This window comes from Polypterus senegalus, chromosome 5 (genome assembly GCF_016835505.1).
Source record: "Polypterus senegalus isolate Bchr_013 chromosome 5, ASM1683550v1, whole genome shotgun sequence".
Taxonomy (NCBI): Eukaryota; Metazoa; Chordata; class Cladistia; order Polypteriformes; family Polypteridae; genus Polypterus; species Polypterus senegalus.
Window position 1 is genome coordinate 205,699,583 of NC_053158.1, and position 15,397 is coordinate 205,714,979.

At 41.4% G+C, this 15,397-nt stretch overlaps 1 protein-coding gene across 1 annotated transcript in view; it reads right to left on the bottom strand.

Moving 5' to 3' along the window:
* The window catches only part of tbc1d7 (TBC1 domain family, member 7), a 45,847-nt gene that overhangs the window by 25,367 nt on the left and 5,083 nt on the right, over positions 1-15,397 (bottom strand). The window contains exons 3-4 of the mRNA XM_039754017.1: positions 1,105-1,185; positions 771-961 (exon numbers count right to left, since the gene is read on the bottom strand). Coding sequence (XP_039609951.1) covers positions 771-961; positions 1,105-1,185 — 272 coding nt within the window. The remainder of the gene's footprint in view (positions 1-770; positions 962-1,104; positions 1,186-15,397) is intronic.

Here is a 15,397-nt window from a genome sequence, read left to right on the forward strand (position 1 = left end):
GAGGGCTGGCCGTGTAAGGCCGAGAAGACAGTTAAAGAATGCACCGGGCTTGTTTTTAAAGAGACTGCTTCAAGCATTGTTTTAACCTCGTATTTAATGAAGACTTTTTTCTATTAGATTTTAACCTCCACTTCACTTCTGTTTACAGCGATCGGTTCGTAGCGTGCATTGTTGCAATGTTACTTTTCTTGGTTGTTTATTATATTACGGATTTTTCAAATGTTCATGTTTTTCCCTGTGGTTAAAACTCATTTAAAAAAAAAAAGTTTTTACAGCGAGCGGTTCGTACGGCTGTAGCGTGAACTCTTGCAATGTTACTTTTCTCTGTTCAAGGTTTTCTCAGTGTTATTCAATGTTTTTACATTTAGTTTACTATTACGCTGTGCACTCTGTAGTATAATTAACTATTTTTGTGCTTAAAAATCTTTAAAAAAATATATTTACATGCAGTTCATACGGTCTGGAACGGATTAATTGTATTTACATACAATCCTATGGGGGGAAATTACTTCTGGTCACGACCAAATCGGGTTACGATAAGAGTTTTCGAATGAATTACGGTCATGACCCGAGGTTCCACTGTATTGTTATTTGTGCATTTCTTCATTTGTCATCATGTAAAGCACTTTGAGCTACGTTCTTTGTCTGAAAATGCATTGCATAAATAAATGTTGCTGTTGTTACTAAGTTATCCAACATATTCCTCCGTACCCTCTGTGCAGAGTATGTAGGGGCTGACAAGCTCAGGTTCGAAGCAATCGCTCACTTACCAGGTGTGTGATGTCTGTTTGCCGAGGAAGCTTTTCGGTCTCCAGCTGATACATTCGGAGAAATATCTCTACTTTGGGAGTGTTCTCATGTACGTAGCGCATCACTTGGAGGGCATGGAGGACGTCGTGATATTGCTCGTCTCTGTACTTCATGACAACATGATGAGACTCAGCATGAGGGGGGAGAATTCCTGTGAATGAATAAATGAATGTAGAGTATGTAAGATTGTATTCGGTTTCAGGATTTATTGTTGTAAATAAGTGCAAGCACTCTGAGCCTGTAGTCTGGGAAGAGTTCCATACAAAAAACGGATCAAACAGACGTTGCACCTACCAAGGAGGACTTTCCAGACGTGAATTCGATACAACGAAGGAAGGGGAAACCTCTGGCTGAAGGTACAAAGTTTTTCTACATCTGTTGAGAAAAACAAAAAGACAGCAGAGTTGGTGCTGATGTGCATACAATTGAAAAGACAAAGCCTGGGTCAGGTGTCAGCATCGTATTGTGGAATACAAAGCAGATGAAGGAGATTCTTGATTGGTTAAGAATTTCAGCTTATGCCTACAATGGCAAATTAATATTAATGTACACAAGTTTATATGTAAATAAAAAACACACTTAAAATACACCCATTACCAGTCAAAAGTTCTAGAACACCTCAGGTTTTCCAGTTTTTCTTCAGATTTAATCCGTTGAAATGCAGAGGTAAGCAGTAAACCGCCAGAGGTTTCATTTTAAAATTTAGGTTAGCAACAAGTGAAAAGGAGGAAAATTTCAGAATATTCCAAAATGGGCCTTCTTCGGGGAACAACTAACAGATGTCCTGCAACAATTCAAGTAAATGAAGCCTTGCAAGTTGAAGCAAACAATTTGCACAGGTGTCCCAACTTGTGTTGATTACTTTAATAACCCTCTGTGTGTCTACTGTGTTACTACACCCTCTGAAGTACTGCTTGGACGATATCCCAGTAGCGATAGCAATGAAACTTAAATGAACACATGAAAGGAGACAGAGAACTACTACCCTTAGAAGTGCAGGCCTTTTCACTTAGAGAAACTGCAAAAATAAATAAATAATTACCGTATATACTCAGGCTTAAGTTGTCCCGCGAATAAGTCGGAGCTTGATTTTACTGTATAATTTCCATTATTTTATAACGTTGGTCGTATAAGTCGAATGTGGTAAAAGAGATTATGATATGCTAATACCCACCTGAGAGAGTCACCATGGAGCACACAGCTTTTCTCTTCTATGAATCATGCCTACTTGACCACACGGTAATGCCCGAACTATTCCAAAGCGACGGTTGCACGGTTTTGTGGTTTTTGTATCTCACACACCTTTATTGTAAGAGCGTCCTGTATCTACGATGGAGCGTTCGATCAGAAGAAAATATGAAGCTGGTTTAAAATTTAAAATCATTGAAGTGGCGAAAGAAATTGGTAACTGCGCTGCTGCAACAAAATTTGATGTGTCTGAGAAACTGGTGCGAGATTGGAGGAAGCAAGATTTCAGCGTCATATTTTTGAACGGGCGTATAAGTCGGGGTCCAATTTTATGATCGCTTTTTCGGGTTTCAAGACCCGACTTATACGCCAAGTGCGAGTCCAGTGGTGTTCTACACAATCCAAAGTCAATTGGGGACAGGAAGAAGTTTCGATAGGAAGAAACCTGGCAGGCCTAAAGTTACCAGCCAATCAGAAGACAAGTGTCTGAGGGTCACCAGCTTGCATGATCACAGGCGCCTCACAGCACAACGGCTTCACTGTGCAGGTCGACAAAAAGTGAGTGTCAGTTTCTACTAATTATGCAGATCCAGATCGTTTGGATGACTGAGTTATGCGGGGACGATTCCACTTTGGCACGAAGACGATTCAGTTCGCGCAATTCTCGATGGTCCGGGATTTTTCGGGCGATTTTCTATGCAATAAGCTTAAGTTATAGCGTAATGAAAATTGCATAATTAGATCTGGACCACCCTATACTGTGAAGAGGAGACTTTGTGCTGCAGGTGTGGCAGGAAGAAAGCCATTCCTTAAAGGACACAACTTAAAGGACACAATAGGGCCTTGAAATGCTGGCAAGGAACTACTGCAGACTGGGAGAAGGTCTTATGGACCAATGAATCCAAATTTGAAACCTTCTTTTCATCACATAGGGTGTTTGTACACCGAAGAGTTGGTGACAGGATGGTTCCTCAGTGTGTGACAGCAGCTGTCAAATATGGAAGAGGAAGTGTGATGGTCTGGGCTTGCTTTGCTGGAGGCAGAGTTGGGGACCTGCACAGAGTGACTGGCATTCTGAATCACAAGGGCTGCCACAGCTTGGCTGTAATATCAGTAAAAGGTGCAGGCTACTTTGATGAATCAAAAATGTAAAAAAAATTTGTTTACACTTAATGATTCCTTGACTTATTACTTTTTAATTGCCATTTAGGTGTTCTATGCCTGGGTTTCATGAAACATTAAGTTGTGTGCAATTCCATAAAAATTCCCAGTTGATTCTGGGGTTTGTCAGCAGAGTGTTCTGCTCCTACTCTGTTCAATGCTTGTATGGATTGAGTGTTGGGCACGGTCGTGGGGTCCAGCGGCTGGGGGGCATCTGTTGGTGAAGAAAGATTCACGGATCTTGACTTTGCTGACGATGCTGTGATCTTCATGGAGTCAATGGAGGTTCTGATCGGGGCGCTCGAGAGGCTGAGTGAGGAGTCAGAGTGTCTGGGCTTGCGAGTGTCCTGATAAAAACCAAAGATCAGGGCCTTTAATGACCACTTGGGCACGGCCATCAGCAGTGTGTCTGTTTGCGGAGAGAGTGTCAACCTTGTTGATAGGTTTACTTACCTTGGCAGTGACATTCATGAGACGGATTGGGAGAGCATGGAGGGATCACGAGGTCGCTGGAAAGGGGGGTGTGGTGCTCCTGATATCTATGCAAAAGTACGGAGTTCTTCCTGTCTTGCTTATATGGTTGTGAGACATGGATGCTATCCAGTGACCCGAGATGAAGACTGGGTTCCTTTGGTACTGTGTCTCTCCGGAAAATCCTTGGGTACCGTTGGTTTGACTTTGTGTTGCTCATGGAGTCCAGAATGAGGCACATTACCTGCATTGTAAGGGAACATCAGTTACGCCACTATGGCCATGTGGCGCGTTCCCCGAGGGTGATCTGGCTCGTAAGATCCTCATTGTTGGGGACCCAAGTGGCTGGACCTGGCCAAGGGGTCACCCACGTAACACCTGGCTGCGGCAGATAGAGGGTCATTTCCGGAGGGTGGGACTGGACTGTGCGTGTCTGCCTGGGGGGATGCAAACCAGGACCCCAAGTGGTTTTGAAGAGTAGTGGTTGCGGCCAGGCACTGTACCAGTGCATGCTCCCTAACCTGACTTGACTATCAATAATATCTCTCTATTATAAAAGAAAATCTTGAGACAAGACTTTTGCCAAGAGATTTTTTCAAGTCCCGCCCTCCTCTCCATCATTTTCATTTCATGGCCCACGCCCGCGGTCTTCTCACCTCTCATTTGTGTGAATGCTTTGGTCAGACTCAGTTCCTGTGCTCTCAGCTCTTAGGATTTTTAACGTTTTCCTCACTTTAAGTTCCCAATTAAAGAAGACTCCAAATCTTATTGAAGAACTTCATCCCGAAGGGTTATCAACACAAGAAATGAATACACGGGAATCCTAGCTCCGAGAAACGAAGTCAAATGAATTAACGTGAAAATTCTTGAGTGGTTGCACTGCAAATTGCTTAAATGCACATCAATAGACTCTGCTGAAACAGTTGCTGGTGATGGTGCGGAAGATGAAAACATCAACTTACAATATCACGAAGAATATCTACAATCGTTAACACCGTTCGGTCTTCCTCCGACCGAATTACTGTTGAAAGAAGGACGCATCGTAATGTTATTGGGTAAATTATGTCTGAGTGATGGGCTATGCAATGGGAAAAGTTGAGTTGTGCTGAAAATTGGGCGAACAATTCTGACATGTAAAATTTTAACAGGCGACAAGAAAGGTAATGTAGTCCATCTAACATGAGACACCAAAGGAGATCTCGATATGCCAGTCATATTTAAACGTTTACAGTTTCCCGTTAAGAATAGTTTTACAGTAAAAGTGTAAGTTTAAAAAGTATTTGCGTGTTAATTTCAAAACCAAACAGAACGAAAACAAACTCGCTGTAATGTCAAATAGTTAGGTGTGTTATGCATATGTAACAATTCCCATGAAAATAATCTGTTTAAATTGTACATCCGCTTCTCCATACGCGAGCGGCAGAACCACAAAGAGGCTAGCGCCCACCTTGGGATTGGTGAGCAAACTGAGCAGGGGGCAGAGCCCCCCAGTATTATTTAAAGTATAACTTAACTCCTGATTATCTTTTACTCCACCCAATTGCCTGAGGTTATAGATGTAGAAGGGAAGGTGGGGAGAAGTTCTATGGTACAATACCTTAGAAACAGCGATGAGTCTGTCAGATTGGAGGCATTCTGACAAAGGCTACACATTAATAATACAAAAAGGGGAAAGTCGAGGAATAGAGAACTCCACCAAGACAAAACACCATGGCATGATTGTTAGTGCCAGACTGGCTGGTCTGAGGATTTCTCCAACTGTTGATATCCTGGGATTTGCAGTCCCTTAAGAGTTTACTGAGAGTGGTGTGAAAAACAAACAAACAAACAAATAAATAAAGACACTCCAAGCAAGCAACAGCTCTGTGGATGGAAACACTTTGCTAGAAAGGCAGCACCAATCAGAACCCAGCAAGCACATGAGTACATAGTATTATGGGATGATAGCAGAAAGAATAAGATACTATTATGAAATAACTGGTACACAGGTAACTTGTAAGAACTAAGAGTTCGTGTTATGCTGAATGAATCAGAAAGTGTGCGATTCATGACATTACCCGTGTTATACGTTAAGATGTAATGTTGCATAGAGCGTACTGTTTTGAGTGTCTATACAGAACGTTTGCCTCAGTGTTCTTCACGTGCAGCAATATTTACATTGTTAATAATTTCATGTTACTACATTATTATAATGCTTTCCGTGAAGTTCATTGATGCTGTTTATTAGTAAACTTTACTGCTTTAAATTTCATCCGGCCAACAGCTAGTAGCGCGACTCATTTGACAATACTGACATCTGGTGGAATTTGAGTGCAAGTTACCAAGTGTGTTTTTACTGAATCCTGTCTTTGTTGTAGACAGTGAGAAATCAAGCAAAGTGACCCGTTTAATTGGCCAACTAAAAAAAAGATTACAATATGCAAGCTTTCGAGGCAACTCGGGCCCCTTCATCAGGCAAGATGGAATACAGAAACTGGAGTCCACTGTGCTTATACAGACAGTAGCACCAATAACATTGGAAACCCTTTAAGTGAGACATCTTAAATGTAAAAAAAATTAATAGACCTCTCCAGGCTGAGATTTATTAAGCAAGAGAGGAGACCAATGTATGGTCAAGATCTGTGGATAAGAGATCTGTCCAGACAGAAACTTTGTTGGACGGTTCTCTTATCCAAAGATCTTGGTAGGATTTTAGCACAAGGCCGCAACATAACTAAACACAAAAAGGGTAAAGTAGTGCTGGGAGGTATACTGGTTGTTTTATCTTGGTAGAGTAATATATATTGCTCTAATTTCCCCTATTGTATTATTAATATGTAGCCTTAGAATGCTTAATCTCACAGACTTACCACTGTTTATAAGGTATTATTCTATATAACTTATTCCCACCTTCCCTTTTATATCTATAACCTCAGGCAATTAATTAGATGTAGTAAAAAGACAAGCAGGAGTTAAGTTACATAAAATAAGGTATTATTGACAATATTCATAAATAATAACAAAATGCAAAGTACATTTGAATATTGGCAACCGTACAACCTGATAAAATGGTGATGTGTAACTCAGGTGGAACACAGACTTGTAGTTACTTAAAATGTCTCAAGTTAAGGCATCGTTGGTGCTCAGCTTTCAGCCACATGTCTGTTCAATGTGTCTGCTGAGCTGTGCTCTTCATTGTGTTGTCTTCAGTTCATGGTGTGATGGTCGTCTTCTTCATCAGATCAGTAAGAGAGAGATACTTCTACATCATCACAGGTTAGCAAGAGAGATGCTTCTTCATCATATGTTGGTTAGAGAGAGAGAGAGAATGTGGTTGAGCTAGCAAATTTATAGGTTTTCTGTCCAACCCCTACAGCCAATAGGACATCATTACACAAATTACGTCTGATATGATCAATAGAAATGAAAAAAAATTACGTAGCTAGTCTCAAGTTATGAAACGTTTTCTGGAGTTTTTGTCCCTTTGAGGATCTATCGTGTGTTTTGGACCTAATTATATTCGCTGGAGCCTTACGGACAGAATGAGATCAATACTGCTCGGAAATATTGATGTTTGACTTGCAGGGGGTCTTCAAAGGTAGGGAAAGTCAACTCTTAAAAGTATGTACTTCTCTGTAAAAAAGGCTTTAGTGTCAGTGCTGCGGTTGTTGTGTGTCAAAATTGTTTATATCATCGGTAAGACGAGACTTTGAAGTTTCATTTGATGGGTAGTATGTCGAGATGCATGGCAGATGGGCATGCACACATTACTGTAACGTCGTCAAAACGCTGTTATGTCCCGGGACCGGTACGTGTGTGCGTTAAGGGGTTAAAGGCCTCTGAGACAAGTCAATTCCAAACAGCCATACCTCAGATCAATGGGGGGAAATAGTACATCTTAACACCTGCAACCCCCCCAAGACCATATGTTAAACAAAACTGGCTTTGTGTGGGGGAAGAGAGAAAGACTTTAGCAAAGAAACACTCGCCAAACTGCTTTAAGACACATCCCCCAAATCCTGTCGTTAAATTACAAACAGACTTAGTCGTAATGGGGGGGGCAAACATGAATGCCTCTCACCAAAGTAACACTAAATTACATTGCTTTACCTAAATTATAAATAAAGACATACAAAATATTTATCATGTTATATGCAAAATCTTACATCACAACACTGGTTCATAACGAAAAACGTTTTTTATTTTTGTTAGGATATGGAATTTTCTTATACCGCAAAACCGGTTTAAATACCCTGAACAATGTTTGGAACGTGGCGCAGTGGGCAACTGTTTAAGGGGGGACGTTTTTCAATGCTACACCACTAAACACGCATGCAATTGAGTAGTGAAAACGGACAGAGAGAGAACATTCCGAAACTGAAGCCGTAGCAGATGATAAAGTTGAACACGATGAGAAAGAAGAAATTTTACCGAAAAAAAGGAGCCATGTCTGTTGTCTGGAGATACTTTGGTTTTAAAAGGTCAGATGTGGACAAAACAACGATTTACTGCAAATGCTGGAGGTGGCAACACAAGCAATTTGCTGCACCACCTTAGCCACAACAAATGCTTTGGAGTACCATGAATGTACGGAACTAAGACTGGCACCCTCCACGTGCTCAGGTAAAACTGAAAAATCTAGAGGACACTCGAGTCAGACGTCACTTGTAGACGCGTTTGCTGAAGGTACTGCCTATGACCAAAAAAAAAAAAAAAAAAAAAGCAAGGGCTAGATCGAGATAACCAATGCCATTACAATCCATATGGCTGACATGTCAGTGGACAGAGATTGTCAACATTAACAGAAAGTGGAGTTGGTTTACAAAAAATACTGACAAGCACCTCCGGACATTTTACCAAGTCTAAAGATGCCTCTTTGGATGGTTGAAAATGTGTTGTCAAAATTAGTTTGCAAAATCTGTTCAATAAATAGGTTCTATATTTTGACTGAAATTGTCATGTAATGTGATTCCTTCTCTTCATTAGCGCCACCCCCTTGAAAATGATCACTTTAGGGGGCCATGCAAACCTGTATTAATACTTCTGTGCACATCAAAATGACTGTTTGCACAATTCTCATGACAGTGGAACAGGTTATTCTTAACCAGCCTACTGCAGTAATTACAGTGGAAAATGTGGTTAACATCCACTCGTGCATGGGGATAAAATACAGTTGAATACCGTGAAACCGATATAATTTTGAAAAATACCACGATATAGAATTTTGGTCATACCGCCCAGCACTAGAGTGAAGGGCGTCGGAATATTTTTTGAAGGCACAGCACATGGGGATAGAAAAGCAAACATGGCATGTTGATTGCGGAAGGCGGTGTATACAGTTTACCTACTGTAACCTTTTTTTCCTCTTCACACTGTTAGTTACACATGCGTTGAACTAAACACCTTCCATTAGGTGTGTGAGGGTACTGTTCACACTAAACGCCAGCCAAAGTAACCACCAACCTTAACATCCATCCTAAAACTGTACTCCAGTCAGGGTGTCGTTCACACTGAACCCTAACCATACTAATTCTTCAAGTTTCATCCTAATTTTTGCTGCACCAAATGGCCTCCATTTCCAGTCACTGTTCAGAGAGCGGATCTAGAGGTGGTCTACTCCTACAAGTACTTTGGTGGGTGGTCCACATCATTGAAAAAGAGGAACTGTAGAAGAAAGGGCAGAGCAGGCTCTTCTTCCTTAGCAGACTGCGTTCCTTTAATGTGGGAAGTGAGATCCTTGACATCTTCTACAACTCGGTGATGGGCAGCGTGATGTGCTGGGCTGGTAACATCACTTTGAGAAAAGGACCACCGAATCAACAAGCTCATTAAAAGGGCAGGCACAGTTATGGGACACACACACACTGGACTCACTGGAAGAAGGAGAGGAAGAGAGAGAAGACAAAACTGAGTGCCACTATGAACAATGCTGCACATCCTCTCTCTGACACAACACCACTGAGGACTTTCAGGCCACAAATCATTCAATAGAAGCATGTGAAGAAACACAACTGGGGGGTCCTTCATACCAATGTCAATACACCTGGCAAACCACCAGTCACACCTAAGACGGGCCTGTACATGTGCCTTGTTGAGCAGGGGGATCTTGCAGGCGCTGTAGGATTTCAATCCATTACAGCGTAGTTTGTTAATAATACAAACCGGATTCCAAAAAAGTTGGGACACTATACAAATCGTGAATAAAAACTGAATGCAATGGATGTGGAGGTGCCAACTTCTAATATTTTATTCAGAACAGACTGGCCATTTCAGTACCCGGATCCTTCTCCTACGCAGCCATGATGTTGTGATTGATGCAGAATGTGGTCTGGCATTATCTTGTTGAAAAATGCAGGGTCTTCCCTGAAAGAGATGACGTCTGGATGGGAGCATATTTTGTTCTAGAACCTGAATATATTTTTCTGCATTGATGGTGCCTTTCCAGACATGCAAGCTGCCCATGCCACACGCACTCATGCAACCCCATACCATCAGAGATGCAGGCTTCTGAACTGAGCGTTGATAACAACTTGGGTTGTCCTTGTCCTCTTTGGTCCGGATGACATGGCGTCCCAGATTTCCAAAAAGAACTTCAAATCGTGACTCGTCTGACCACAGAACAGTCTTCCATTTTGCCACACTCCATTTTAAAAGATCCCTGGCCCAGTGACAATGCCTGAGCTTGTGGATCTTGCTTAGAAATGGCTTCTTCTTTGCACTGTAGAGTTTCAGCTGGCAACGGCGGATGGCACGGTGGATTGTGTTCACTGACAATGGTTTCTGGAAGTATTCCTGAGCCCATTCTGTGATTTCCTTTACAGTAGCATTTCTGTTTGTGGTGCAGTGTCGTTTAAGGGCCCAGAGATCACGGGCATCCAGTATGGTTTTACGGCCTTGACCCTTACGCACAGAGATTGTTCCAGATTCTCTGAATCTTCGGATGATGTTCTGCACAGTTGATAATGATAGATGCAAAGTCTTTGCAATTTTTCGCTGGGTAACACCTGTCTGATATTGCTCCACTATCTTTCTGCGCAACATTATGGGAATTGGTGATCCTCTACCCATCTTGGCTTCTGAGAGACACTGCCACTCTGAGAAGCTCTTTTTATACCCAATCATGTTGCCAATTGACCTAATTAGTGTTAATTGGTCTTCCAGCTCTTCGTTATGCTCGAATTTACTTTTTCCAGCCTCTTATTGCAACTTGTCCCAACTTTTTTGGGATTTGTTGACACCGTGAAATTTTGAATCAACATATTTTTCCTTTAAAATGATACATTTACTCGGATTAAACGTTTGATCTGTCATCTACGTTCTATTACAAATAAAATATTGACATTTGCCATCTCCACATCATTGCATTCAGTTTTTATTCACAATTTGTTTAGTGTCCCAACTTTTTTGGAATCCGGTTTGTAATAGTAATAATAAGTTTTATTTATGTATCGCCTTTCATACACTTTACAATTCAATAAACACAAGAAAATAGAAATTACAAACAAGAAAATGAATAATACTCATTGAAAAGATGCATTTATAACAGGAGTTTAGTGAAAAGCCAAGCAAAATTACCCCTTTTATTGGCTAACTAAAAAGATTACAATATGTAAACTTTCAAGGGAACTCAGGCCTCTTCTTCAGGCAAAGATGTAATACAGAAACTGGAGACATTGGTAAATCTTAAATATAAAAAATTAATAGACCTTTTCAGGCTAAGATTAGTTTGAAATTAATAAGAGATTTTTCCTCGCGAAGGCTGATAGGAAGAGCATTCCAAATTTTAGGGGCCATCACACTGAAAGCTCTGCTACCCACAATTACTAACTTGTATTTAGGTGCAGTAAGTAAGTTAGTGTCCGATGATCTTAATGCACGGGCATTGGTGACTGTGGTGATCCCAGTGGCCTTCAGTTCATTAACAAGCCCATCCCATGTAGTTTTGGGCTGATCCCTCACCTTTCTCATGATCATCCTCACCCCATGAGGCAAGATCTTGGATGGAGCTCCAGACCGAGGGTGACTGATTATTTTAGATTTCTTCCATTTCCGTATAATCGCACCAACAGTTGTCACCTTCTCACCAAGCTTCTTGCTGGTGGTCTTGTAGACCATTCCAGCCTTCTCCCCGACAACCTTTGACAGCTCATTGGTGTTGCCCATGGTGGTGGAGAGGTTGGAATGGAAGAAATGGATTCTGTGGACAGGTGGGCTTTATACACATCACGAGTTGAGATCAGGAGTATCTGTCATTAATCGATTGATTGACTGATTGTAATCTGTGTGCCAATCTGTGCGAGCTGGAACTCAGGTTGGGTTGTAGGAGATCAAATCCTTATTTCACTCAATGACATGCAAATCAACTTATAACTTTTATGTAATGTGTTTCTTTCCAGAATTTGTGGTTAATATTCTGTCTCTCTCCATTAAAATGAAACCACCATTAAAGACTGTTCATTTCTTTGTAAGTGAGCAAACTGGAGAGCACCCTCTTCTATGAGGTGGTGTGCTGGGGAGGCAGCATAAAGAAGGAGGACGCCTCACGCCTGGACAAACTGGGGAGGAAGGTAGGCACGGAGATGGACAGTTTGGCATCCGTGGCAGAGCGACGGGCACTGAGCAGACTCCTGTCAATCATGGAGAATCCACTGCATCCATTGAACAGGATCATCTCCAGACAGAGGAGCAGCTTCAGAGACAGACTGCTGTCACCATCCTGCTCCACTGACAGACTGAGGAGACCCCACACTATGTGACTTCTCATTTGAACCCGGGGGGTAAACGTTAACATACAAAGTTATTGTCTGTTATACCTGCATTGTTATCACTCTTTAATTTAATATTGTTCTTTATCAGTATGCTGCTGCTGGAGTATGGGAATTTCCCCTTGGGATTAATAAAGTATCAATCTATCAATCACCCGACTGTAAACTACAGTTATAATATTGCACAACCTGTGCCACTTTATAAAGTGTGTATTTACATATCATTTTAAGATGAAATGCGGCAAAATACGAGGTGTGGCAGAAAAGTAATGAGACTGGCAACACTGCAAGCGATCTGGCAACGTTGCGCAGTTGTCCTTGATAGAGCCCATGTATCAGCACCCTGCCATAACTCAGTGCGAGTTTCAACTCCTTCCTTGATTTTTGTGACTGCCATTAGCGAAGTTGTGTGTCACGCAAAATGGAACAGCGGAATTTGGAGCAACGTTGTGCCATTAAATTTTGTGTTAAGCTTGGAGAATCGGCAAGTGTGACGTTTGAAAAGTTAAAACAGGCCTATGGGGAACATTCTTTATCCCGAGCTCAAGTTTTTCGCTGGCACAAATCATTTTTGGAAGGCAGAAAACACGTTGAAGATGAACACCGTTAAGGGAGGCCTTCAACTTCGAAAACCAATGAAAACATCGGACGTGTGAACACTCTTGTGAGATCAGACCGTCGTTTAACATTAAGAATGTTGAGTGAACAATTAAATTTGAACAGATTTACCGTTCATCAAATTTTGACTGAACATTTGCACATGCGAAAGGCCTGTGCCAAAATGGTGCCGAAAAACCTCACAATTGAGCAGAAGGACAATCGAAAAAAAACAAGTGTCTTGATCTTCTTGACAGAATCGCTAATGAGCAAGATTTCTTTAGTCGTGTGATCACAGGTGATGAATCATGGAGTTTTTGAATACGATCCTGAGACCAAGAGGCAAAGTCAGGAGTGGCACACTGCAAACTCTCCTCGACCAAAGAAAGCTCGAATGAGCAAATCGAAGGTCAAATCAATGATGGTTTGTTTTTTTGACAAAAGGGGAATCGTCCACAAAGAATTTGTTCCTCCAGGACAAACTGTCAACCAAGTGTTTTGTCAAGACGTCCTTGAAAGGCTCAGAAAAAGGGTCATTCGCGTGAGACCAGACATTGCAGACAAATGGATGCTCCATCATGACAACGCCCCATGTCACACTGCCCTCTCCATAACAGAATTTTTGACCTCAAAAGGCATTCCTGTGGTTCCCCAGCCCCCTTATTCACCTGACCTCAGTCCGTGTGACTTTTTTCTGTTTCCTAAACTGAAAAATGTCCTCAAAGGATGTCATTTCGGGACTTTAGAGAACATCCAAAAGAGTGTAACGGACATGCTGAAGACCATACCGGTTGAAGACTTCCAGCGCTGCTACCAACAGTGGGAACAACGTCTCCATCGGTGTGTAGCTGCCCAAGGGAACTACTTTGAAGGGGATAACATTGATGTTTGAAAAAAATAAACACTTTGGTAAATAAAAAAATCAGTCTCATTACTTTTCTGCCACACCTCGTAATGTTTATTACATTATACATATAAAATGTTAACATCAGTTAAATAATCTATATTGTTAATAATTAAACATGTGAGGACACGGTGTCGCAGCACTAGTGAGGAGCAGGCGCTCCATTCACAGATTGTTCCTGCCTCGCGCTATATTCTTGCTGGGACTGGCGTGACACTGGAAGGATAGATAGATGGATAGAATAATTAAACACATACTACGAAGAGCTTTCAATGTTCCTTAAAAGTTTTGAAGAATCAGCGTTCTAAGTTTACAGATGGCTTGACATTTATTACTGATCTTACTGTGTGGCGATTGGTTACTTGGATAAAGAAAAGGAAGGACAGCAATTGGAGGTTATTACGTTTGAGAGAGACAGTACTGCTGCAATAAATTATTTCATCGAAGGTCGCACACGGCGCAGCAAGCATCTTGCAGGAGGCAGTCTCTGGGCAGGCCGCCAGCTCATCACTATCACTGCGCCACCGTGTGCCCATGTTTAATACATGCTTTAATTCCTATCATCACGAAAATGATATCACGTATACATCTCAGTATTTAAATTATTCAGAGAGCTGTAATATCATGAATGTAATGGATTCTGTGTCCTGTTGGAGGAAGAGAAAGCCGGTTTAAGAAGCACGTAGTGATTCACACACATAAAAGAACATAGAAGATTAAATACAAGACAAAGCATGTAACAAGCTACTTTAGTTATGATGGGATCTGAGAAACTATTAAATTAAATGATTTTAAGTTTATGATGTTCTACTTTAATGACAAAATAAACTATGTGATTAAAGTGGAAATTTCGAGATTAAAGTTGACATTTCAAGCTTTATTTTCCATACTGTGTCCCTATTTTTTATTCTCTGTACCCTAATCAACTTTCATGTGACACTCAGACGGTGGGCTACGACTCACCTTTTCATGGCGACTTTGATATCTGACAACTTCTTTTATTATTTCAGGCACTGTGCGACTTTGTGAACTTGAGCTTTCCAGTTTCTCCGACTCTCTCTGGCACTCGATTAACTTCCTTTTTGTTGTTTATACCACTGTTTTGACCAGAGGTGTCGAACTCCAGGCTTGAAGGGCCGCAGTGGCTGCTGGTTTTCATGCTAACCCTTTTCCTATTCAGTGACCCGTTTTCACTGCTAATGAACTCCTGATCCCTTCATTTTAATAGCCCTGTTCTTAAGGATTCATTCCTTTCTTCATTAAATGGCAGCCAAACAGAAATGAGGCATGAAACGAGCCAACAGATGACCAGCTAAATTGGGGCTTCAGACTCCAACCAGTTTCACAATGAGAAGCAGATTCTTGCTGTTAATTACACCCGTTATTTAATTCCATGGCTTGTTGGTGCTCTCATTCTGCCACAGCAGACATTTCCAAAACTGTTGATTTTTCTGGGTTTTTTTTAAGACCACCATCACAATGTTTTGGTGAGCTGAGAGATCAGCCTTACTGAAACCTCCAC